Source organism: Mustela putorius, unplaced genomic scaffold (genome assembly GCF_011764305.1).
Source record: "Mustela putorius furo isolate JIRA1106 unplaced genomic scaffold, ASM1176430v1.1 tig00003853_pilon_pilon_pilon, whole genome shotgun sequence".
In the NCBI taxonomy this organism is placed as follows: Eukaryota; Metazoa; Chordata; class Mammalia; order Carnivora; family Mustelidae; genus Mustela; species Mustela putorius.
This window is the reverse complement of record NW_025422005.1, coordinates 54,516,147-54,544,056: the sequence shown is the minus strand read 5'-3', so window position 1 is coordinate 54,544,056 and position 27,910 is coordinate 54,516,147. Positions and strand designations below refer to the sequence as shown.

Genomic DNA, 27,910 nt, shown 5'->3' with positions numbered 1-27,910 from the left:
TTTTGGGAGAAAATAAGACATCAATACATTTTAAAGCTATAAAACATTGACCATTTTCCTATTTGTTAAATTCTTTTCGATATGAATGACACATCAGTTTTTTCTCTTAAGACTACAGTGTTTCTAATTTTCTCCACATGTGTACAATTGGTCTTTGACCTTTAACAAATGTCCTCTGGGCAGTTCACTCACCATCCGGGAACAACGTCTCGGCATCATTTCATATGCACACAAAGGGTTGAAAGCTCTGTAAAAATAAATGATCCATGGGACAAACTACATTAACTGGCAGAATAATAAGCTATTTCAGCCCCCTGTAAATTTTAGCACCATCCATTCAAAGCTGCACTGGGTCACTTTTGCACTAAATTCATAGGAACAAAATAGTAAATACACATGTTTTATTTGTTAAGCTGCCAGCTATATATTTAATGTAAAAAGTTTGTTAGCCAAGGAAAACCTATTTAAAGAGTGTTTATTTAAAAACGGTGTCTCTTTCCAATAGATGATTTTAAGTGTTACAGATACATTTCCTATTAAACATCATGTATATTTAATACGGCAATGTCTATTGCAGTGCCCTAAAAGCCTTTGTTCACTTTAGAGTTTCCATTACTGGAGAGCCGACATTCAGTTCTCCCACAGTTTTGTAAAGTGCAGGCAACCCACAAGAGCTTCTAGTTTTAGCTAGAGCAGCCCCGTGGGATGACGATAATTGTTATGAAATCATTAATTCTACCTCAGCAGTTTCAACTGTCAGGTACATGTAACAATAATTGCAGTTAATGAATGCTGCTCAATTTATTAAGCACGAAATTAAAACCAGTATTCTTTTATATGCAGCAATGAGACACATTCACGTGTCTCATCATTTGTATACTATGTTGAATATTCTTCGGCTCTTTATTGGTCAGGGTATATAGCCATGTTTGTTTGTTTTTAACTTCTCTTCATAAAAAAAAAAAACCAAACAAACAGGAAATTTTAATTCTTGCTATAAAGAGCAATTAAAATAATTAGTACCAAAAGTAAGAATCCATGTCTATGAGGAACAATCCAGCAGAACCAAGACTTGGTTCCTCCTCTGGATAAACAAGAGTCTTTCCTGTGCCTCCCTTCCCTCCCTCAGTTCTTAGAGGAGCATTAAAAAGTCCAAAAATTCCAATTGTTTGAAATATTAGTGTTGTTTCTTTCTCAAACTTTTGGGCAGTAAAGCTTTCGTGGACATAGATATGGTCTATTTTGATTTAAAAAAGTAAGAACTGATTTATTTTCAGTCACTCAAAGTAAACTGCATAGACGCTTGCAAGAGCAAAGAGAGAAGAATTTCTGAAAACAGAAGATGAAAAGGTGTCACTTTTCGGATCCCAGAGGCACCTGCTTCCAATAAGAATGCTCTGATTCTTCCGTTGTCCGATGTGAACAATTACAATTAGCTTGTACCGTGGAATCATCAGGTCCTTGACCTGGGTTTTAATAACCTAGAATTGAAAGAAGAACAGCAAAAAAAGATCCTTAATTAGTCACTCTGAAACTTAGGAGTCTTTATCTTTGTCATAAATATAGTGGATTTAAGAAAATCACATGATGTGTTGTAGATATTTTTAGCAACTGTTTAGAAACTTCACTATGATTTCCTTTAAGCACCGTTCTTCTGAGATAGGACATTTAGAGACAAAATTAGAGCACCAGCAATAAATCTACATTTTCTAAGACACATGAAAAAAACTGTAATCCAGAGAACAGGATTTAAAGGATTTATTACATTCTTTGAAAATCTATGTTAAGACGGCTTCCCTTCAAAGAATGTTGGCATGAGAGTTATACCACCTTGTTTACGTCTAATTAAGGGAGCACACGTCTGGAGTCTCCTGTAATAAGACTAACCATGAATGTTTATTAAAGATCTTGTTATAAAGAGGAAAGTAAAGAAAACCTAATGGAGTGCCAGCACTTTAGCTGATAAAAATAGAAATGTATTTAAAGACCACAATATCTGTATTCGATGGCAATCAAGAAAACTAGCTTGAACAAGAGAAAATGATCACTAAAATATATCTTTGGCAATAAATTTTTTTTCTTCCAAACATTTTATTTATTTATTTGACAGACAGACATCACAAGTAGGCAGAGGCAGGCCGAGAGAGAGGGAGAAGCAGGCTACCTGCTGAGCAGAGAGCCCAATGTGGGGCTCGATCCCAGGACCTCAGGATCATGACCTAAGCCGAAGGCAGAGGCTTTAACACACTGAGCCACCCAGGTGCCCCGGAAATAATTTTTTTTTTTTAATAAATGGTCATTTGTAAACATTTTTTAAACAAAATACATGCAAAATGATACACATAATAGTTGTCTTAGGCAAAGGCTTTTTACACACACACACACACACAGAATACGAACCCGTAAATATTTTCATGAAATATAAATAAGCATTTTTACTGCTACTGCAAATTAATTGCATTCATCAAAAAGTAAGTGGTTGTCCTCTTAACAATATTCTAATTAACCCCGGGAAAATCACATATATACCTCAGAAATTGTTTTAGCCATCTGTCTACAGTGCTCTGGTTCATATTGCTCTTCTTGCAGATAGTTAGTTAACACATCTTTCAGGATTTGATTGACAATGGCCACAGGAAAATGTTGGGTGGGACCTGAAAATACAGATGAAATTTCTAAGTGATTTCAAATGTTCTCCGCCCACCCATCGTCTAATCAAAAGAGGACTGAATCATGGAGAGACATTTCATCTTCTGGGTGGCCTCTATTTAAGGAAAAAGTGGTCTTAATTAGGCTTCCAGACAGGTTCTCTGGCAAAGGACCAGAAGAAAACACACTCTGCCATTTATTAGACTACCTAAAGAGTGTGGTCAATACCACTGAGATTTGATTTTGAAAGTATCCTCCTTCCCAGTTCCCACTATTAATGACATACTTTAAAGTCTCAGCATCTTTCTAACTGACCCCCCACTCTTACAACCCCAGCTTTTTCTCTCCAATCTATGTATACCACACTACAACTGGAGGGGTCGCTCTAAAACCCAGATCTGGCTATGACATTTCCTGTAGCAAAGTCTAAGGTCCAGCGCCTCTAACCCCTTTGCCCCCACCATAGCCCGCTCTGTGGCTGCTGCTCCAGTCTCTTGAACTTCATCTGTCTTTCAAAGGATGCTTGGGGACATTTGTTCTTGCTCCTCTTTTTAAGTGGGATGACCTTCCCTATCTTGTTCATCTGAAAAATATCCACTCATGTTTCAAGGCCAGCTGAAATGTCTTCTCCAGGCAGCCTTCTTCTTCTCCTCAGGTAAAAAGAAAAAAAAAAATCCCTTCTTTTCAGTACCCCCAATTCTCTGGGTCCCCACTGCTCCAAATCCACCTGACAATAGCTAAAGCATTTCTGCCTTTCTCCTCAGTGAAATGGTAAGCTAGATCAGATTTTATCCTCCTCAGAGTTTAATACAATGCAAAAGGCAGAAGAAAGGTTTAATGTGTGATTTCTGAATTTAAATCGAAGTAAACATTGTATAGGTAATAATCATAGTACAGATAATAATTACTTTCATTGAGCATTTTTTACATGTCTGTATTGTGATAAGTATATATTTATTATCATACATAATCTTGCAATAAATCACTGGGGCAAATTTTATTGTTATCTCCATTTCACACACGGGAAAACAGAGGTTTAAATACATTCAGTAACTTGCCCAGAATCACACAGTGGCAGAGCTGAGAGGTACTTCCTGTTTTATCTGACTAGAGCTTTTATTCTTAACCACATTTAGTCCATGTTCACAGCAGAGGCTTCAGATGGATCTTCTTTATTCTGCATCCCAGGAATCTTCCCTGTCCCTCCTGGGAATATTAACTTCATCATCTCTCTGCCATTGCATGGCATGCACATGTGCCTGGAGCCTGGCATATAGTGGCTCCATCATTAGTTGCTGAATTGATACAGATAAAGGACTGAGATCCAGAATTATATTCAATTCTATTTAACTAGTCGTTAGTATCGTTTCGTTGTTTATTTTCAATGACTGTATCAGGGTCTCAAGACACATATGGCACACTAAAAGTAGGACAACTCCTGGAGGATTTACTAAAGAGACTCCTTAGGAAGTTCTAAGCAGGAAACAGGACCAAAGGATAGTGACACTGAGGGTGTCACCGCATCCTAACCCAGGCTTGAGAGGTCTGAGAAGGGAACTCTTACTAGATCCATTAGAGGCATATGGAGAGCCCTCCCTTGAGGGCAGCTATGCCTTTCCGCTGATGGATGCAAAGAGGGTGAGATGAACCCACCGTCAGGGTTTGGGGGAAATAAAGACCCCAGCTCACACTCCTTCCCACTCTGACTTCAGTGGGAACTGAAGTTTTCCACTGGCCAGATTTAACTGGAAGGTTACAGCCTGGGACTGTACTTGAGTTAGGTCAGCCTCCTGGGGCTCAATACATAGTACTTGTATTTTGATGATTATATGGGAACTGTTCAGTTAAATCATCCTGGGGGAATGCATCTGGATTGGTTAAAGGGAGAGACACCTGATAAAATGAGTATGAGGATTAACTCCAATATTCAGTTAGTAGGAATCTGTGTTCTATAGGACAGACAAGCAGTTATAAACATGGTAGGCTTGTAGGTTTACAACTCTATGCTGGTCCTGACTGCTCCCATCTCATGGGGTCAGAGATAGGGCAACAGCCCGTGTGGGCAAGTTCCTAAGCACCTACAAGCCTTTGTGAGTCTTTTACAGTTCCATTTTATTCTTGAGTGAAACAAGGCTAAATTTGAGAGTGGTTTCCCATTCTATTCAAGGAGGTTTTTTAAATTAACATTTAATGTATAATTTGTTTCAGGGGTACAGGTCTGTGAATCATCAGTCTTACACAACTCACAGCACTCCCCATAACACGTACCCTCCCCAATGTCCATCATGCTGTCACCCCATCCCTCTGACTCTCCTCCCCTCCTGAACCCTCAGTTTGTTTCCTGAGATTAAGAGTCTTTTATAGTTTCTCTCCCTCTCTGGTTTCATCTTGTTTCATTTTTCCCTCCCTTTCCCTATGCAAGAAATTTACAGATGATATTACTGGCTTGGACTAAATTAAATAGGTTATGTATATTCTAACTATACCTTTCTGTTCTTCACTCCCTCCTACCAAGCACGCATATTGCATATACCTTGACCTACACCACTCACATGGAACTTAATTTGGTCACATATTAGAGTAACTTGTATACATCGTTTCCTTCAGCCAACAGTAAATTCCCTCAATGCATTTATCTGGGGACAGCCTCTTGCCTTCTAGGAAGACAAGAGTTTTTCAACTCTAACCAGATAGTTCTTTAGGATCTGATTTCACTTCCTTGAGCCCAAGTCCAGGTTATGATAGATGGCCCAAGCCAGGACAATTAGAATCCTTTCTCAGAATTTTGATTTTAAACTGCAACTAGGGGGGAAAAAAGCCAACCCCTTTCTGGTGACAAAAGTTATCACATGTGATCCTGAGGAACTGTAGAAGGCCATGACTCTCACCATGGAAAGGAAGGCAGGCCACAGTGAGAAAAGGAGACCCACACCCCGCTTTGTGCTGCAAAGACAGAATCCTGGTTGCCCCTGAGTCCCTGTTTCCAGTAGCTCCTACTGTCTAGCTGTACCAATTTCCTTTCTGCCCTCGGCTTTGTGGTTTTTAAAAAAATCTCATTAACTAGATCCTATTTTGAAATATTGTCATGGGGGCGCCTGGGTGGCTCAGTGGGTTAAAGCCTCTGCCTTTAGCTCAGGTCATGATCCCAGGGTCCTGGGATCGAGCCTCACATCGGGCTCTCTGCTCAGAATGGAGCCTGCTTCCTCCTCTCTCTGCCTGCTTCTCTGCCTACTTGTGATCTCCATCTGTCGAATAAATAAATAAAATCTTAAAAAAAAAAAAAGAAAGAAATATCGTCATGGACTTTTCTTTTCTCATTGTTTTGTGACCTCTCCTCTATGCAGCCAGAATTATCCCTTGCCTTGCTCAGGCTGGGACACTGAGATGCAGAGACAAAGAAAGCATGGATGTTCAGCTTTTGCCTTCCCAAATGATCTCCCTAATCTACCTTCAGATTTAACTAATGGGAATGGCAAAAGTTTTTTTCTTTTCCTTTTCTTTCTTTTTTTGAATAGACTTCTTTCTTTAAGGGAAAAATATTTTTAGAAATCGAAAAGCAAAGATCTGAAGAAAGGTTGGAATGAAAAAAAAATAAAGGAAAGGAAAACAAAAGAAAAAAAGAAAAGAAAGAAACACTTGTTACAAAAATATATTTAAGGCAGAATAGATAAAAATTTGGTTATTTAATACGTCTGTGTGTCAGCTTCCCCAAATTGGGGTAATAATAAGAATTCTCATGCACTGTTTTTTATTAGGATTAAATGAGGTTAAATATTTAAAACTTTTAGAATAGTGCCGGCCATGCACAACCCCCCCACTCTTGAGTTATTATTATTAGTGTGGTTGTTATCCTTGCTACATCATGTTGAGGGAGGAGATGTTGCAGAGAAGGCAGCAAGATCGGGCAAGGGTGTAAGTAGGGAGGCAGTGAGACCTCCACAGTCAGGAAGGATCCTAGCGGGTAGAGGGAAGTCAGGGGAGAGAGCCTGACAGTTTCTGATGACAGGGCCTGATCACCCCATGGAAGCTGAGCTCAAATGATGTCTCTCTTTCTCTCTCCATCTTCAGGTTCTACTTTTTGTTATGTTGTCAGGCAGGCTGTCTCGATGTGACAACAAAAATATAGCCACCGCTGACCTCCTGCTTACAGTCAGTGTTTTAAAAGAATCAGATACTTCTAATTAATCAATGAGAAAATTTAAATGGTGTTTTATTACAAGAAATATGCTTTGATTTTTCCATTCCCTTTTTTCTTTCGTTAATTATACTTATGCTTTCATCTCATTCTGGCTATAATTACTCAGATAAAGGAAGGACAAAAATACTAAGCATTTAAAATGTGTTTAGATGATGCAAGTATTATTGGATACACTGAAAAATTAAACACAATAATGCCGATGATTGACAGGTTCCCCCCCACACACATAATACTCTTTTGGGAAGTATTGTGTTGTGTAGATAATGAGAGAAAATCTTTACCAAAGGTCCACAGAGTACCTCTCAGATGCAAAATAAACTCAGAAACAAGTAGCATTGGAAATACATTTTTGTCTGAGTATTAACAAGACGGCTAGTTGAATGCTTAAGAAATGAATTGTTAAGCATGAAAGACTTTGATCCTAAAGGAATAATTCACATGACTTTTTGTAAGAAAATATGGGAAATAACTTTATACTGAGCTATTTCTAACATTACTTTTCTAACTTGGTTCAACACTCAGTACTTCTAAAATTGATAAGATGATTTAGTTTGTTTATTAAAGGAAATACATTATGAAAATGTATCCTTATGAAGAAGAAACACAGGACTTCATAGTTCAAATCTTTTATCTTGTCAAAATCTAATTCAAACCATTTCAGCGTGCAGAGCCCAATGTCATAGGCATCGAATTGTTAAGATCTTTTAGTTACAAGTGGAGGAATACCTGACCCACACCTAGCTTGCCTAATGTAAAGTCTAAGAACAGATAGCTGAATTTAGGACTCAAATAATGATGTTAGGATTTAGTGTTCTCCTGGTCTCAGGCTTCATGTGTTGGGGCAGGATGGCAAAAGCTCACATAGCCATACTTCTTTCAAGTTTCAGAACCTAACTGGCTTCTTCAACAGCCCAACAACATTGTCTATGTTGAATCTCAAAGGCTTTGATTGGCTTGACCTATCAAAGGGTCATATGCTATCCCAGAATTAGTCACTGTTTTATCTTTGAAGCCAGTGTCGGCTTTAGCAGAATGTTATGGACCAAAAGTGGTACTGATGGCAGCAGTGAACTTCTCCAAAGAAAACTGGGTAAGGTTACCGGAAAGATTGGAAAATTATGCTGGATGGCAGGAATATTAGTTGTCTACTCCAGGCACTGTGAGAATACCAGGAGACTGACTAATTACGGAGTCTTGTAATCCGTGTAGTCTTGGGGATTAGTGTAGAGAACGGCTACAGGCCTAATGGGATGCGCTGATGGTCTATAATTTTCTTGAAGTTAACTGGCTACAGATGGAACCACTCTGGCCCATAGAGTCCTTCCTTTGGTCATTGGCAAGTCTCTGTGGAATTTCTATATAGCAGTAATTATATACAGTGGGCAGATAATAGTGGGCAGGTACACATTTAGAGAAAACAAGTTGGTCTATGCGAAAACATGAATGGGAAAATGTATTCACTGTGGACTCCATCTGGGAGTATAGGGGCAGGTGCAAAGATCTTTGTTTTCAAAGACCCAAAACCTCAGTGGAAAGAGATAAACACCTCTGTCAACAAGGGACCAGAAATCATTTGCTTTGGCTTTGAAGTCTTTCCCCCCACCCCTCCACCTATCAACAACATTGGTTGGATTTGCTGGATAAAACTTCAATACATATATCTTTCTTTTAACTTGAGCATATATAAAATAACTGTATAAGGATAATCCAGAAATACCCAGAAATTAAATTCTTGGTCTAGTACCACACAATACACATTAGTGCTGCCCAGTGATTTGCTTGGGATTTAGAAAACACTGATAAAGAAAACTAAGCAATGGGTGTTGGCCCTAATCTTGCAGAGGAATAAATTAAAACAGCATCAAATCACTTAATTGAAACCCCTTATATTGAGCTAGTATTGAAGATAAGACCATGTTATCAGATACTATTTTAAGTAAATAATGAGATTAGAAGTTTAAAATAAAGGGACACCTGGGTGGCTCAGTTGGTTGAGTGGCCAACTGATGATTTCACTCAGGTCATGCTCTTGGGGTCATGGGATGGAACCCCATGATAAGCTCTGTGTGTTCAGCTCAGAGTACGCTTGAGATTCTTGCTCCCTCTTCTTCTCCCCCTACCCCCCAAAATAAATAAATAAATAAATAAAATCTTAAAAAAAAAAAAGGAAGTTTAAAATAGAAATGAATGATAAAATAACAGACCCAACTGATAGGTGTTTTCCATCTGAACTGTAAGGCGAGAGGCCTCGTCACCCTGGCTAGGTTCATCCGTATAGCACACAGTACTCCTGGAGCTAAAAGCAAAGGGGAAGACAAATTTCAATAGTTAGGATAATAATAATAACAACAAAACACATTGTTGCTTTTAGCAAAAATGTTACAAAGGTAAAGTTTCTCTAAGAATATTTCAAGCAAGTCTCCGTATCAAATATCCCGTATCAATATCCCAACGTCTAAAGTATAAAACATTTTAGAGAGGGAACAATCAAGACCTAGAGAAGTTACTTGGAGCAGGTCTCCATACAGTGGTTGAAGCCTAGTGCAGTCCAGTGAAGCCCAAGGCATCTGACTCTTCAGAAAGTGTTCATTAGTTGGTCTGTTTCAAAAGCCATTGCCAAAGGCATCTCCACCACAATGCAAAGGCTCTCTCCTCAAAGTGGACAAAACTAACAAAAGGGACTGGAGAATATAGGAGGAAGCTTAAAATTCTGGGAAACACCTATATATGCTATTAAACTTCATAAAAGTTCACAAGTTCACTCTTAAACATACCACACAAAATCCCATTAGTAGAAAAAAGCAGAACAAGAAACTCACCTACACGGTGAGAGAAACGACAATTCACCCAAACTATTGCAAATCATTAGCATTTTCAACATTTCAACATTAAGAAAGGGTTTTGGCTTGGTTATAAGGCAATGTAAGCTTATCCAGGTGCTGAACAGGAGACCCAAGCAAAGAGGAGCCCCTAATGTCCCTCCAGCACCACTTAATTCTCCTTAGGTCAGAGGAAATTCAACTGTCACTAATGGCTGTCTCAGCTCTACCCCCAAGTCTCTCCACCTGTGAAAATGGAAGTTAAGACAGATGTCATTTCAAAGGAGATATTACAATAGCGTGTATGTGTGTATGTGTGTGTGGTTATGTGTGTGTGTTCAGAGTGACCACTTTTCTAAGCAGGCTATGTTTTTTGCCTTAATTAAATGACAGATATTTGTTTTTAATCTTTTGGGATTTTTCTTTTTTTTCCTCTGCAAGGAGATTAAAATACTTAGTTTTCAGCTGTTTGAAATGAGTAAACTTTTTGCAAATGATATTTTAAGAAAATCACAGATAATCTGTTTAAAAACTCCTTAATACAATTTGTGTAATAAATGAGGGTTTACCCACCCAACCCCACGAAATCGATGCAAGTAATTATGGCTGCATTTTCACGATAGATTTCTGGATTAGTGATTTAGTCCTCATTCTTGTAACACCTGCTTTCCCCAGTTTCTGCTGCCCTTTGAAGTAGCAACCAACCTGTTTGGCCACATGGGCTGCAGGTGTTGTGGGTAGTACCCACAGAAGATGATCGCTTCTGCTCAGAAAACCCCACGTTGCAAAAGCCCCCTGATCTGAAGATAAACCAGCCTGTCCTGATATAATATGTGCTACTTTTCACTTTGCAAAGACATTTTCCAGCAAGGATCTCGTTTTACCTTCACAAGACTCTCTTAAGTTAGTAAACAAGTTATTCTACCCATTTCAGAGATAAAAGGAATGAGGCAAAGGGCTTACTGCCATACGTATAGGAAAGGCAGACTCAGATTTCAAACATCCTATTTACCTTCCCTTAGCAAAATCTCACACATGATCATTTCAGACAGAAAGAAAATAGGGACAACCACCACCTAAACCATTAATGACTGCATTTGAAACTTTCTTACACAAATATACAGCAGGTGTTAATAAAAACCCAATTTCTCTTCTACTGAACACCTTGTGAAAAAATCATAAAGAAGCAGTGTTGGTACAAAACTCAAAGTAGCATAAGTTAGAAGTCTCGGACAAAAATCAAACAAGGATTTTTTTTTTTTTTTTCACAAACAGTGCTTACTATTACTTTGTTTCATGATACTGAAAAGTTGATAATCAGTGCAGTAGTATTTATCAGCATGAAACTGGAAAGTGTCATAAGTGCAGTTTAAAAAACCTGCTGGCTGAAGAGAGGTGTGCAATCAGAAGGAGTTGCAGACTGACTTTTCAAAACTTACGAAGGTGATTCTGTTCCGTGCCTTTTCATTTCCACAGTAATCATGTAAATGCTGCATCCTCATAAAAAAGTTCAAAACATAGAAAAGTATAAAGACTAAAGTAAAATTACACAAAACATTACTAACCCCAGTTAGTACCTAACCACCGTTAACAAAAATCTTTTTAGACATGACTGTACATATGGAGCATATGATAGATGCTTGTTTGTTTGTTTTTTTTCCTTCACTTGAAAATGTATCATGGACAACTTTCTGTGTTGATAGTAATCTACATCAATATTTTAAACATCAAGACAGTATTTAATATATGAATATACTACATTTTATTTACCCTCTTGTTCTTCCAGAAATCTAGGCTGTTTCTAAAACATCATCGTTGTGAAGAAAGCCATGGTAAACATCATGGTGGGGACTGCCTGCCATTGGCTGTCTAGTGTTCTCTCCTTCCTTGGTAGCAGAACTCTTTTTTTTTTTTTTTTTTGGTAGCAGAACTCTTAAGTGAGTGGAGATATTTCTCTCTACACTAAAGACAAATTCTTGGATTTCTTTGGTGCTATTGTGGCCACGTGGCTTGTAAGCCAATGAAATGTAAGAGAAAACTTTTGTTAAAATCCTGAGAGAGTTTCCCCAAAAGAGTGAATTCAATCAAGAGCAGCCTGTTTATATCCTTGATGACTGGAATGTGGGTATGACGGCAAGAGTTTAGCAGCCATCTTGGGTTTTGAGATGACCTTATAAATTATATATCGGGAAGAGAGAAGAAGGCTAGCTAGGTCCCTGAATTGCTTCCCTCCAGACTTTTTACATAAGAGAAAAATACAGTTCTATTTTGTTTAAGTCTTTTTTAAAAGATTTTATTTGACGCAGAGAGATCACAAGTAGGCAGAGAGGCGGCAGAAAGAGAGGGGGAAGCAGGCTCCCTGCTGAGCAGAGAGCCTGATGCAGGGCTTGATCCCAGGACCCTGAGATCATGACATGAGCTGAAAGTAGAGGCTTACCCCACTGAGCCACCCAGGTGCCCCTACATCACTAATTAAAAAAAAAAAATTATAAGAAACATTGTATAATACTGATACAAATTCTAACTGATACAGAATTTGCTACTTGGAAGTGGGATGTTGCAAGTACTGGAGAACAAGACTTGGACTTAGTTTTGGGAAGGAGGTAAGGCTTCAGAGAATGGCGTTTTAGATATTTTTCTGTAACCTGGCATCCTTTCTCATGCAGAAAGGAAAACATTTGGTTCATCTATTGCTTTTTTACCATGTATCCACTAAAACTATACCTTCACGGCAAATTACAGAAATTTACTTGTTACCTTAAAAAAAAAAAAACCTCTGTTTATATTTTTTGAAACTGAGATTTGCTTAAAATGAGATGGGTTGGAAAAAAGAAGAGTGTAGAGAAAACAATGAGCTGAAGAGAAAAAAGAAAATATTTATTCCTTGAAAAAGAAACAGAAGGAAGAGATAAAATATTAGAAATGCTTGCAATCTGGGTAGCTAATTTGAAATCAGAATATGGGCTCGGTAAGTTTTGAGAAATAAAAAAGATTCTGAAATTTAAAAAATTGAGAAATAAAAAGGATTCCCCATTAAAAATGGGGAATGACCGGCAGCAGTTTAGAATACTGACTGGGAAAATAAGCAGTATATATTTTCTATTTGATAAACAACTTTACTCAAGCCCTTTGAAATTTTTACAAATGAATATGTGAGATGCTCAAAAAGCAACTTTATAATTTTAATTACCAGTGCTGTATACATAGCAGAAAACATTTATTGGGTGTACGTCCAACATTACAAGTGGCTACATTTCAGTTGTCTATGACCAGACTTCCCATAGTTTATAATAATCCTTCTAGATACATGATCTCATTGCAAAGGGAATGCTGTAGTTGATCTTATTTTTGAAATGTGAAAAATGCTCTTGCTGTCTGTGTTTCATCAACTTATTGGCATTTAGGGAGGAATAAGATTCTATTGGCAAAACATGTCCAAGAGAGTTGTCAAGTTTTAGGAAGGAAGGTAGATGGAAAGTAAACACAGGGAAACTGAAAGTCTGGCAGAAACTACTGGTGAAAACAAGGAACAAATCAACAAATCTACAAATTGGTAACAATTTGTAACCCAGTGCAAGTTTCAGTAATACTTGGAATCAAATCTTCTACTGCTGAGGACAGACGTGGCCATTAACCTGGATGCAGAACTAGCTGCGTGAAGTTGGTCCACAATAACAAAAGGAACCCATCTCTATTGTATCTAATTGACACTGGAAACATCCATGCCAGCCCAACAGCCTGTGTTCTGATTATCAGGAAAGAGGCAAAAAAAAATTATCTAAGCAGCTGGAATATGTTTACTCTTTGATGAAATTCAGTTCTCCTGAAACACCTTACAAAGGTATTTGCTGATCATTCCTTGAATTACACCAAATAAATACAAGGCTTGTCTTATTATCATGACTGTTAGACACAGAAGTAATTTCAATGAAATCTCACCAGCCTCATTAGTATCTAATTATTATTGAGAATTCATGTCCAGACATTTTCACTGCCATTATTACGGAGATGTTTGGAAGCTGCAGTAAGAGATAATATTTGAATGTATAACTGGCCTTGGAACCATTAATTTAGTAGATTAAGAAAGAGTATCATCTCTTTCTTCCATTTGTAACCAGAAAATGCCTGGAACGATCATATTTTGAATGGTATCATTTAAGCAGTTTTCCCGCCTAAATCTGTTACTGAAGTTATGTGCTGCCTCCCAGTGGAGATATTTCAGAGCGCACAGAGTGAAAAGAAGGCTTCAGGATGATGTACACACGTCGACTTCGGTTCTTCTGTTCTCTCTCATTCTTTCAACAAATATTTATGGCTCATAAGGGGCAGCCTGGTGATACAAGAAAAGTTATTCCTGGTGCTCAAGAAACAAGATATTGCAAACAACATGAAATATGCATAAAGGCTCACTTAGTTGAGAACTTTCTGCCTCAAAACATCCACATTTTATGAATGTTATGTGTAGAGCAAAAACATACCAGCCTTACCCGGTCACTAGAAGATGGAAGTTATCTAGCAAGGTAATTTAGTTTTGTGGCCATTTAGTTTATAGCTAGTTTGCTGGATCTTTATGTAGCTTTGAGATATATTATTCTCATTACTGGCCCCATCATGCCAGAAGAGAAAGGTTATAATACAAAGAAAGGCCAAGATACATTCTCATAAATGAGAGAGGAGAGAAAATGACAACGCACGTATTCTTGTAGGATATATTTCTCAAGAGCAGGAATGCTTCTGAAGGACAAAAGAATAAACCACACAACATACAGAAAATCTAGTTCTGATGTGACTGAAGATTATCGAGGAAGGGTGACTGACAAGATAGTGTGTGGATAGAAAATCAGAGCGTCTGAAGCCCACTGAACTAATGTTTACTCAAGAGAAGGTGAGGTTAAAGCCAAAGGCAGCTGATGAAAATTCTGTTGCAGCTCCTTGATGAATGGATAGATTCAAAGTTGCATTACCCTTAGCAATCATCTCTCAGCTGAGGCTGAGAGTATGGGTCCCACGGCTACCACCGCAAAACTACCACCGTGCCGCAAAATGGAGAATATGAAAAACTGTGGTCTATCTCAACAGATTTTCAACACAAATAAAAGTTTCTGTCCTTAATGATTATATTTATTTAGTAGACAGGAAGAGAGCACAAGCAGGGGGAGCAGCAGGCAGAGATAAAGGAAGAAGCAGGTTCCCTGCTAAGCAGGGAGCCCGATGTGGGGCTTCATGTGGGGCTGGATTCCAGAAACCCAGGGATCATGACCAGAGCAGAAGGCAGACGCTAAACTGACTGAGCCACCCAGGTGCCCCTCTTTTTTTTTTTTTTTTTTTTAATAGATGCACAATGGAGTGCTTTAGCAAGAAGGTAAAAGTATGCCATGTTTTAAACATTCGAGAATTTAACAATTCCATTGCTGTAAATGCATCTTGTGTTTTCAAGATGAAAGTCCTTAGTCATCTGGACTTAATAGCTATGTGGACCTGGGAACATAACCTGTCTGTGAGCAACAGAACTTGTTTGTTCAGGAATTAGAAACCTGCAATAATTAGTCATTCAAAAAATACTTACTGAGTTGCTGGCTCTCTTCTAGCTTCTTGGGATCCCAAAATGAAACAAACAAAGATCTTTGCCCTCAAGGAACTTAGTGAGAAGGGACAGATCATAGATAAAAAATACTAACCTAGTAAATATATACTCTTTTAGAAGGTGATAAATGCTACAGGGGAAAGAATTGCTTTATTAAGGGGCCTTGAAAGTAGATGGAGGAGAGGGTGCTGTTTGCAGTTTTCAATAGAATGGTCAAGATAGGCTTCCATGAACGAAGACTTGAAGGAGGTGAGGAAAGGCACCCTGTGGATAGCTGAGGGAAGAGGGTGTCAGGGAGAGGGAAAAGCCTATGTCCAGGGTTTGAGACAGGAGGCTTCTTGGTATTTCTGTAGAAGTGCATAAAGGCCAGAGTAGCAGGAGCAGAGGGAGTGAGCAGGAGGGTGAAGGAGATGAGGTTCTGAAGGTGTTAGGCAGCCAGATCATACGGCGCTTTGTGCACCACTGTAAAACCCTGGCTTTCACTCTGAGCAAGTGGGAGTCTATGGAGTGTTTTGAGCCGAGGAACAGCAAGATCTGCTTTAGAGTTTCCAGGGATCGCTTCAACTGCTGTTTTGAGAATAGACTACAGGCTGGCAGGTGTCAAAACAGGGAGACTGGTCAGGAAGCTTTTATAGTAATCCCGGAGAGAGAGGACAGTAACCGCTATGGACTAAATTTTGTCTCCCCAAAATTCATATGTGGAAGACTTATTGCCCTACGATGTGACCATATTGGAGCTACTGCCTTTAAGAAGTTAACTAAGGTTAAGTGAGGTCACAGCGGTGAAGCCCTGAGCCAAAAATATTGGAGGCTTTCTATTAGAGGAAGAGACACCAGGGTTCTCTGTCCATCATGTGAAGACACAGTGAAGAGGTACCCCTCTACAAGCCAGGAAGAGGGCGGACACGAGAACCTGACCATGTTGGCATCATGATTTCAGACTTCCTGATTTCAGATTTCACAGCTCCAGGACTGTGAAAAAAAAAAAAAATCAATTCCTATTATTTAAGCTGCCCAATCTATGGTATTTTATTATGACCACCTGAGCTGACTCAGTGGCTCAGACTGAGATAGGAGCTGTGGGGGATAGTGGTCAGTAGTTAGATTCTGGATATATTTTCCAAGTTGATTCAACAGAATTTCCTGAGGCATAGGAAGTGGGGCCGTTAGAGAGTTCAGTTGAGAGCATGTTTGAGATGGTTACCATATACTGAAGTAGAAGGTTAATAGGCAGTCAGATCCATGAGTGTGGGTTTTGGGAGAGTTATGGAGATGTAAATTTGGGGGCATAATACTATGTCTCAGTCATGAGCCTGGAGGAGATTCCTGAGGGGATAAGTGCAGGACAAGAGGCAAATAGGACAAAGGACTGCTCTCTGAGGCACTCCAACATTAATTAACTTCTCTGTGGAGAAGACAGGAAGCAGGAAGAAGACGGAGAAGGGGGAACCCATGAGGTCGAAAGTAAACAGGAAAGTGTGTGTCCTGAAGCCAGGTGAAGAACTTGTTTCCGGGGAAAAGAGTGCTCAGTGGACAGTGCTAAATGCTGACAGGTCAAGTAAGATGAGGACTGACTACTGGATCAGCAACGTGAGTCATGATCTTGGTAAGAGCAGTACCACAAGTTCAAGGACAGTCTGTTTTGTTCACCATGGTATCTTTAGCACTTAGCACAATGCCATGACCCAGGCAACAAAAATGTTTTTAATGAATAAAAGGAATGATACTAAAAAAAAATAAAAAAGTAATGATACTGTCTCATTATGATTCTCATTTTATAGATGATGTAGTAAGACCCAAAGAATATTAAATAGTAGCTGGGTAAGTAGATCTGGGATTCAAACACAGGTCTCATTTGACTCCAAAGTTCTTTGTGATAATAATAATTAATATTTGCTCTGTTTTTAGATGTGCCAAGAACCATTCTAGGTGTTTCCATATATTTTTTTTAATGAATTCTCATCATACCCCAAAGCAACAACGACTACTTTTAACCCACTCTATAGAAGAAGAAGCTGGGGTAAAGCGGGCTCAATAACTAATGCAAAATCAGCTTAAGTGCTCAAGCTGGAACTTGACCTCAGCCAGTCTATGCAGAACCCATCTCTGAGCCACTCCATTCAACTCCCTGGCTATGCTGTGGCTCTTCCATCCCCTCTTTTAGAAACACTGTACTAGTTAGCCAGAGCTGCCACAAAAAAGTACCATAGATCAAGTGGCCTGAATCCCAGAAATGCATTACCTCAGTTCTGGAGGCTGGACGTTTGAGAACAAGGTGTCGGCTCGCTTGGCTGCTTCTGAGGGCCGTGGCAAGAGGGGTTGGTTCTCGGTGCAGATGGCTGTCTTCTCTCTTTGTCTTCACATCCTCTCCCTCTCTGTGTATTTGTGTCCAAATTTCTTTTTCTTAGAAGGATACCTGTCATGTTGAATTAGAACCTACCCTAATGGGTTCATTTAAACTTAACTACCTCTTTAAAGATGCTGTTAGCAGGTAAGGCCACATTCTGATGTACTGGGAGTAAGGACTTCAGTATGAACTTGGCAGGCATGGCGCAGTTTGGCCCAGGGGTGTGGGGAGTGCACCTTTTGGTCCATATGACAAAGGACAACACTTTCATGACATCTCCAAATTCTTGGGCAGAGAACTGCAGATTCTTTGCTCTTTTGTGGTCATCTGGGAAGTCACTCAATCTCACCAAGTGTCCGCAGTGTATGGGGAGAATAGGGCATGCACATACTTATTTTTTCTAAACACTGTTGGATTTATTCTCTGAACAGATATCTGTTTTCATTCTCATTTGTCTAGCAAATACCCACATTTGGTATCATTCTCCCTTCTTATATTCTGCCATTCAGATGGATACAAAATGGTATCTTGCTTTAATTTGCAGTTTTCTTATTCCAAGTGAGTTCGAGCATCTCTTTATAGTCCTGTTTTCAACCATCTCTTCATATTCTGCTTGGCCATTTGGGCTTTGCCTCTGCAAACTGCTATTTACCTTCTTTGACTGTTTTTTTTTAATTGCCAATGTGCATGATTTAAAAAATATATATATATCTTTTGCTGGCTTATTAACTGTGTCTATTATATTTTTTATTGAACAGAAATGCTAAGTTTTATTGTAGTTGTATTTATCAAGTTTTTTTTTCTTTATGGTTTTGTTTTTTTCATTTTGGGATCTTATTTGAGAAGTCTTTCTTTAGCCACAGGACACAAAGACATTCTCCGAAACTTCCTTTTATTAGCTTTATAGCTTGCCACTCAGAAGTCTTCCATGGGGAATCTACTAGGAAAATGGTAGAGAGTAAGAATCCCACCTCATTTTCTTTCACTAGCGACCTATTTTTCTCCCAACACCATCTATCAAAAAATCCATAATTTCCCCATTGCTCATACATGTTTCCATATAATCAGTAGTCTATTTCTGAGGTTTCTATGTGTTTCATTGGTCTGTTTCTCTGTTCAAGCACCTGTCTATTCCTGCATTTGTTATCATTTTTTACTTTCTACAATTTTGTGGGATATCTTAAGATGTGATCACATTTCCAGGGCAGTTTTTACAAAGATGCCAATGAAGGATTATGTACAAAGATATTCTGTGTGGCATGTGAAACCCAATCTAGATGTCCATCCCTAGGGGAATGGATACAAACATATGTGACATTAAAAACCACTATGCCACAGGGGCGCCTGGGTGGCTCAGTGGGTTAAGCCTCTGCCTTTGGCTCAGGTCATGATCTCAGGGTCCTGGAACTGACTGAGTCCCACATCAGGCTCTCTGCTTGGTGGGGAGTCTGCTTCCCCTCTCTCTCTGCCTACTTATGATCTCTCTCTCTCTCTGTGTCAAATAAATAAATAAAAATCTTAAAAACAACAACTACTACTATACCACAGTAAGAAGCAAAGCGTTAGAATCCCTAGTTACATTAGTTAATTTAAAAAAAAATGTAGAACAGGATAAATGAAAGTGAGAAAACAAAATGAGATTTATAGCACAACACCATTTATGTCAGTCAAAATCTTTGGTAAGTATTTGTTCTGCATTCTTTTATGAGGTGGTCAGTCAGGTGCAGCACAGAAGGAGACTGCGGAGGAGACGCTGAGGAAAACACAGCTTGCTATACTCACAGATCCTAGAGATAAGAGACATGCCACACCATGCAGGGTTCTGTGGAAAAGCACCAGGGTGTCAAGATGCAGGGGACAGGAGCTAGGGAGAGATGGGGCAAGAGCCTCAATTGGGTTTTCTGAGGAAAAGGCAAAACTGGGCACAGAAAACAGTTTAAGACTGGCTAGTCTGAAAAATTTTGGTGGGCTACAGGACTTGGCTCTAGGCATTAAGGCAGAGGAATACTGTGTGCTGGGTGTTGGGGGGGCATGAAAAAGGGGGCTGGATCTGGGTTGGATAGTTGTTTATCAAAGGCACGGTCCCTGCTGAGACCTTGGCTAGCTTCAAGAACTGGCTAGACATGGGACAGGCAGAACCTCTTCAGCCAGAAAGTTTTTTTTAAAAAAATGTCAAAACATCATAATGCACAGAAAATTTAAAAAAAAATCTATGTATATATACTTAAATATGTGTATTCTTATGGCATATGTTGTGCTATGTGTATGAGAGTGGGTACCTTTTGAGAATCGGGAGCAAAGTGTGGAAGGGGAAGAAGAGGGACAATTAGATAAATACCGGGTTCTCGCCCATGTTGGTGATGGCAATGTGCTATGATAGAATGAAGAATATTTTCAACTCTGCTCCTGAGAGAAATAAGATAATATATGAGATAACTGGAGATCATAAAAGTATCTTCTCTACTTAACCCACAGGATTTTTATGAGAATCATATGGGTACTGTATGTGAAACAGTTCCATCATCTATCAAGGACAACATGATATTAGTTTTTACTATGGTTTAATTTGGGATCATGGCCATTTCAGTTTTCTCAAGCTTCTCTCTCTTTGAAGGGGGGAAGCTATACTTCATCCAGGTCTTTGGGGGGCTTTAATTTTATTTAGATGGAAAGAGAATTTATCAAAATCAGGAAACAGTTTGGGCAACATCATTTTTTTTTTTTTTAACTGCGTAGGACCAGCTCACAGTAGTCTAGGTTAAAATCATAGGATAAGTTTATCGCTTTTAAAATTTCTTGCTCACTGCCTATCTTACCAGATTATAAACTCTCCAGGAGCAAGGATCTTTTCTTTGTGGTTCCCCCACACAATATAGTGCCTGGAACTTACTCATTGGTCAATAAATAGTTATCTCAAATGAAGTAATGAATGCAGTATTTTCCATTTTTGCAGGAAAAAATTTTCAGGTGGGTTTCATTTTACTTGAAAAAATGACCTTCTCCAGAGTAGAACTCCACAGTTAGTTACCTTTACATGACCAACGTGTGGCACAGTAATTGGTACAGAGTAACAGCTCAGGAAACCTTGATTAAATGAATGAGTGAAAGAATATCTTGTGCCCAACTGGGCTGTTAGATGCCACAGTGGGTTTAAACAGAGAGCAGTGAGATCCATACTCAAAAGTTCTTGTAACACGACATCACTGTAATTTCGGTGTGAGACCAAAGAGAGACGTTTTTAGTCCCCAACCTTAGGCCTGACTTACTAGGTGAACTACTGGCCTCAGAAAAAATAAGCTTGGCTATCATGTCACATTATCCTCAGGCTTCTGTTTTCATTTTAAGAACATGTGAGTAGCACATCTGTTCAAATACTGTTTGAGGGCTGCCAAAGGCTGAGCTTCCAACAAGAAAGATGCCATTGTCATGACCTGCTCTTACCCATGAATGGGAAACCAGGTTCAGTTGAATCAATAGAAGAGTTTCTTAATGCAAGTTACACATAGATAGCCAATTTTCAGAGAATGAGAATACTTTCTTCTACACAAAAGCCCATTTTGCCACTTGCTAATTCTGTAGCTGTGGAACCTCAGCCTTTCTAGGCTTCTGTTTCTTCCTTTGCAAAACGGGAATGGTAACAGCATCTATCTTAGTGGGCAGGGTCAGCAAACGTTTCTGTAAAATGCCATCTAGCAAATATTCTGGCTTTGTGGGTCTTCTGTTTTCTACTGGACCCACTCCCTTCTATAGTGTGAAAGCATCCAGAGATGATACATACATGAATAGGAACATGGCTGTGTTCCAATACAAGTTTATTGATGGATATGAAAATCTGCATTTTTATTAACATCACAGGATAAAAAATATAAAAAAAATTTTTTTTCAGCCACGTAAAAACCATACTTAGCTAGGGGACTATACAAAAACAGGTGGTATGTTGGACTTGGCCCTTGGGCCATAGTTTGTCACCCACTGCTACAGAGGTTCTGTGACACTCAAAGTCATAATGAGGGCTCAATAAATGTTAGCTATTTTCAGCCCTATGACTATCAGTTATTTACGTGGAAAAGCAAACACAAGTCAAAATTATAGATGAAGTATGATGACAACTAGAAAGGTATAAAAAGAAATATGCTGACATGCTCACAGTTAAGATGCTGGGAGAGTAAGATCCAGCTTAAGATGTTTCTTATTTTAAGAATAAGACATAAAAATTACATCATAATGAAAACACAATTTAAATAAAAAAGATCCAGCCCTAAAAACAGTTAACAATAACTATACTGAATATAAATTCAATCTTCCTTTTGTAATTTAGAAGGCACCTGGGATATGCATTATGTCCAGGGATCAGTGTTAAGAACCAGTCAATACTGTAAAACGATGTAGACATAGAAACCAAGACTGGAGGGCTGAATCTATACCGACTTTTCACCACACCCAAGAAGTGGCTTCCCAGATAGGTCTACCTCCTACTCTTCTTTGCCTTCCTTATCAGTATGTTTACTGCTATAAGGCAAATAAATCCACAACTTAACAAGAGAGACAGGCAAGAAACCAGTCAAATACAGTAGTGTGTAGAAGAGAAAAGCAGCAGGAGCAGAAAGGAAGAACATCCAAATGGAAGTGGAAGTGGTTGTAGTTGAGTGGTTTGGAGAAAGCTTCCTAGAACGGTTGAGTTGGAGCTAAATCCAGGAGAAGGAGAAAAATGAAGCCAGAGTGTAACAAGAACATTCCAGACAAGGGTATCCCTGAGAAGGCAACATGGGGCAATGGCTGGAGGCAAGACAGAGCACTGAAGGATTATAAATGTGGAAGTTGAGTATGGCCAGAGAGTAGGATGCAAGCAGGATAGTGGAGAACACAGCGGTTGAGAAGTAGGCAAAGATCTCTGACACTATAAGCCTTACTCATGATTTAGGACTCTATCCTATTCACCAAATTGTTTCTTGACCATAAACAATTTCATGGTAAAATGGTGTTTCATTTCATGGTATTTCATGGTAAAATGGTGAGAATGAGGTCTACCTGGTAGGATTAATGCTGGGGCTATTAAATGAGATGATACATTTGGTCCTCAGTGTATTTCAGGATAACTTTTATCTATTGAAATTGATCTAGTAAAAAAATTGTTTTTGCCACTTCAGAAAAACAGTGTGGAGATTCCTCAAGAAATTAGAAATAGAGTTACCCTATGACCTTGCAATTGCACTACTGGGTATTTACCCCAAAGATACAGATGTAATGAAAAGAAGGGCCATCTACACCCCAATGTTCATAGCAGCAATGGCCACAGTTGCCAAGCTGTGGAAAGAACCAGGATGCCCTTCAACAGACGAATGGATAAGGAAGATGTGGTCCATATACACAATGGAATATTATGCCTCCATCAGAAAGGACGAATACCCAACTTTTGTATCAACATGGACGGGACTGGAGGAGATTATGCTGAGTGAAATAAGTCAAGCAGAGAGAGTCATGTATTATATGCTTTCACTTACTTGTGGAACATGAATAATACGAAGGACATTGGGAGATGGAGAGGAGAAGTGAGATGGGGGAAGTCGGAAGGGGAGACAAACCATGAGAGACTGTGGACGCTGAGAAAAAATTGTTTTTAAATAACTTTCAAAAGAAAGGTATATATTTTTCCCATGAAACTCTGCAATTTCAAAACAATGCCTCCATTTGATAGTCACTGAAATTTCAGAATTTCAAAACAATGCCTCTGTTTGATAGCCACTGAAATTTCAGAATTTTTCTGCTGGTCAAAGACTCATTTTGTGTAGGAGAACCACTCGCAAAGTCTGGTCCCAGATAGTGCTGAAGAACTCAAAAGTACGTTGGCAGCCTCCCAAATGACCTCTGTACTGTGAGGGCACTTGGAAGCAGGTCATTCATTTTCTATGAAAAAAAAAAAAATCAAATAGAGGGTCCATGTTGAATGTTCTGAGAGTCTGAATTTCTAACTTTGAAATACATCGATGAAATGATCTCTTAACTGTATTTGTCAGTGAAAAATGTATCCTCCTGTGTTCGTAACACGATTTCTGTATTTTTGTTACTTTTAATTTGTATTTATATTTCATCAGTTAAAAATGGATGCTCTCTAATTATTCAAATTTGGCCATGTTCTGCTTCTATATGACTTTCTAATTTGCTTTGAAAGGCAAGATGTAAATGAAAAGGATGCAAGTAAGAATGACAGTTTCGTCTTCAGACGAGAGCAGTTTCTTTCTTTTTTTTTTTTGAGAGCAGTTTCTCTTTAAATCACAAAAATATGATTTATGTCAGGCTATTAATACAAATTCTTTTCAAAAAACTTAAGTTTAAGCTAACAAATATTTTAAAATAAACTTAAAAAGAACTTTTACCTTGAAATATTGGATATAGAGGCCCAAATGGCTTAGCATCAGAAGCAAAAGTTGCAGAGGTTAATTTTTCTCGCAGCTTTAGCTCTGACCTTGGCTGGGATTGCTACTCCTTTACATTTTCTATCTGTAAAAGGGTTGGAAAGTTGAATTTTAAGTTGAATATAACACACTCTGAGAGTAGAAAGTAGAAAGATTGGGTCTCAGAATTATAATGTAAATCTATTCTAGTTTTTCTGGTCTCTGCTCTGTAGGACCCACCAGCTCCTGCCGCCCATCCTTGCACACCCTTTAATACCACAGAAATTGTTAAGAAGGAAAGCTTATTATGTAAGTTTATTAACCTCTGCATTAGATAATTTGTTTTGTTTTCTTTCCAATGGCAATCAAAAAGAAATGTCATGCAAGTATTAAAAATTAATTAATCTTTTAAAGAGAGCAAATACAGTATGCAGCAAGAGCCAAAAAATGTACTTACTACCTTTAACCCACTATTATATTTCTGGAAAGAAAATAAGCAGAAACTTATTATATAGTGAAAAAGAAAAAAAATAGTGGAAACAAACTTAAAATGCCCAAGAATTGGGACATGGTTAACTTATAACCCAGACAAAATATTATGCAGCCATAAGGATATGGGGTGGGGTGCCTGGGTGGCTCAGTGGGTTAAGCCGCTGCCTTCGGCTCAGGTCATGATCTCAGGGTCCTGGGATGGAGTCCCGCATCGGGCTCTCTGCTCAGCAGGGAGCCTGCTTCCTCCTCTCTCTCTCTGCCTGCCTCTCTGCCTACTTGTGATCTCTCTCTCTGTCAAATAAATAAATAAAATCTTAAAAAAAAAATAAAAGGATATGGGGAAAACTATTGAAAATATATTACAAAATTTGTATAAAATAATGCTAAATGTCATATATATATATATATATATATATCTCCCCCCTATAGAGAGAAAAATATTAGAAAATGCAAAATCTATGCATTTATGTGATACTGAGTAGAAGAATTCAGGAGACACGTAAGAAGAAGCCGGTCTACACTGCATATGGTATTTCTTCTGCATAGATGATTTTTTGGGGGGTGCTCTTTGAAATGGTATAAAATGCTGCTGGAATCAAAATACCACTTAGATTTTCTCACTCTCTTTTTCTTTTGTTTTAAAAATATAGCCCAAAAGATGACTCAAAATGTTGTACTTGCCCATCTTCTCCTTTTTTATGTCCCAAAGGAAAATTTTTTTCTTCTGATAAGCAGTATGCACTGGTTATTCAATAATTGAATTTAGGTCATTAGACACTTGGTTACTCACTTTTTGGTGTATCCATGAAGTTCCTTCTGCCGGAATTCACGACCACTTAGAGAAGACACACTCCCTCTTTTCCTTACTGAATGAGTCATTCTGTCTTTAGCAATGTCTGACATCATCATAACCTTGGGAAAATAACTTCTGTAAAATAGCAGATGAAAGATCTGAAAACATTTTGGTTAATATAACACAGAGACTCATTCTAGATTAAAAAACAAATACAGATCATTCTTCTACCATTTGTATGGTTTCCTTAATAGTGATTTTTAGTAGATGTCGTTATTCTGGTCAGTATAATTGAAAACATGATAACTCTGATAACGTCCATCTATGCAATAGCATACTTCACATAAGCAGATATTAAACTGCAGCAAAATGCTTAAGAGCAGAAGAGGTTAAGTCACTGAGAAGAGACAGCCTTGTGTAGAAGATGTAATTCACACCCAAAATCAAAGAGTTAATTCCCCTCAAATTAATCTTGATAACAATTTGCTAATTAATATTTGTTGTTGTTGCTTTACTTTAAAAGTTAAAATTGTCTTCCTCAGAGGATATTTTTTTCAAGCAACAGTGACTGACTTTGCAAAGACCTGGAAGAACTTAACATGTAACAAAGTATTTTATTAGAAAACCTACTTCCTTCTCCTCAATGCTTGTCAAAAAAGCTGGTAGGAACAGACGACTCAGAATTTAGACCATAAGTCTACTGCCCTATTGCCTACATACAAATTTAGATATTCATTTACATTATTTTACAATCAGAGAATATGAGAGCACAAGGAAACATGGTGCTAGAAACTAAAACAGAGTCTCGGCCCACTAAAACAGAGTCCCTGCTTTCAAGGAGTCGGCATTGAGTGCACAGGACAGACAAGGGCACAATCACAAACCTCAGTATGATCAGTGTCAGGGTAGAGAGAAGCAAAGGGTTCTGGAGGGCACACAGAATGGCAGAGGCACTGTGTGTTGGAAGGGAGGCTGTGAGGAGTGTGTGTCTGTGCGTGAGTGCCTGTGGGTATGAGTATGTCCCCATAAGTGCGTGAGGCTGTGTCTGAGTTTCTGTGTACATGGAAATAAGGGTGTGCCTCTGTGTACCCATGTGTGCACCTGTGTGTATGAATGATTATCTGTGCACCCAAATGGGTGTGTGCCTGTGTGTGTGTCTGTGTGTGAGCCTTTGTGTGTGATGTGTCTGTGTCCTGAACGTATGTGTGCCTCTTGGTGTGTATGCTTTTGAGTATAGTAGGGTCTATGAATGTGAGTGTGTGTGTGCGTGTGTGTGTGTGCTTGAGTGTATGTTTATGCATAATGAGTGTGTCTACATGAGTGCGGTAGGACACTTTCAGCCTGATTAAGTGGGTCATTCAGGTTCTGATCCAAAGTGACACGGATAGACCTTGGACTGCTTCCTGGTTTCCAAAGCTGCGCAGCAGGCCAGAACTGGAAACTAGAGGTCCCCAGGGGAGCGGTCGCCCAAGTGTCCTCTGGCCTCAAAGGACCACTCAGGACTCATGCTGTTCCAGGAGCGAACCAAGCTGGCCAGCTCCGCACCTGGCATCAACCGAAAGCTCAGCCCTGCAGGAAGTCGGTGGTGGTGGGATTGGGGGGGGGGGTCGCTACCAAAGGGCAGGACTCATGTGGCAGTTCCCAAATTTGGGGCCACTGTTTCTATTTGTTGGGGGAGGTCTATTTGTTCGGGTGGGCGCCAGGGAGTTCATGGCCCAGGCAGGCAGGCCATTTCTTACCACAGGGCCCTCCCTCCTCAGCCCCCTGCAACCCTGGAACTTGCGGGGTCTTTCTCTTCTCCGCTCCCATCCCGCGGCGCAGCGGAGACGGCTTGCTTACCTACAGCAGCGCTGGGACTGACACGGTGCTCCGCTGGGGACCCCGGTAGACCTCCCGCTTGCTCACTGCGGGAGCCGGAGGCTCAGAACGGGGCTCGGTCCTCCAGGGTTTCCCTCTGCCTGCGGCCGTCCGCGCACTCCCCTTGTGCTCTGCGCCTGGTCTCCAGGGTGACCTCCTCAAACAGATCCCCCCACCCCCCTACCCCGGGAGACATGGTAGCTGCTTGGTCCTCTGAGCCGCCCTAAGGATGTCAGGATCTCAACGTGACCACCCAGAGGGCGCCGCCCTGAGCCTGATTGTGCCCTGGGGTGGCCGGGAGCTGGGGGGAACCGGTCATCCTGCGGCGAGGAGGCCTTCGGGGACTCAAGGCAGAGCCCGGTGAGTCCTCATCCTGTTCCTTCTCCCTAAATGTCTGGGGCAGGAGTGGGAAGTACTGCGGTTTCCTGGGAGAGGAAATCCGATGTACAGAGAGAAAGCAGAGCTCCCCTTCCTTTCCCAGACCCCAGACACTACTTCCCACCACTCTGCTCCACCGTGCAGAGGCTTGATCATACGGGTAGTTACCGAGAGCTTATATTTACCAAATACTGACAGTTTTCGTTTTATTTAGTTGTCCCAACAACTCTGTCTGGGAAGGGTTGTTCTTCCTTTACAGATAGAGAAAATTGAGATTCTGCGATATTAAATAATATGCCTAGGGCCTTAAACGATACGGGCTGCGCATGGGCTTATCTCCTGAGCATTGCAAACGGGGCTCTTTCGCTTTCTTTAACACCTCTCTTCCCAGCCTCTTGAAG

General features: G+C 39.6%; 1 protein-coding gene across 1 annotated transcript; it reads right to left on the bottom strand.

Annotated features, from left to right (window-relative positions):
- Nucleotides 1-2: 2 nt before the first annotated feature.
- DYNLT5 (dynein light chain Tctex-type family member 5) lies at nt 3-27,836 on the bottom strand. The gene is made up of 5 exons (XM_004762957.3): nt 27,114-27,836; nt 25,272-25,409; nt 9,052-9,143; nt 2,530-2,654; nt 3-1,481 (listed from the first exon to the last, which is right to left on the bottom strand). The coding sequence occupies exons 2-5, from the start codon at nt 25,388-25,390 to the stop codon at nt 1,278-1,280; spliced, it is 540 nt and encodes a 179-aa protein (XP_004763014.1). The 5' UTR covers nt 25,391-25,409; nt 27,114-27,836; the 3' UTR covers nt 3-1,277.
- Nucleotides 27,837-27,910: the final 74 nt, after the last annotated feature.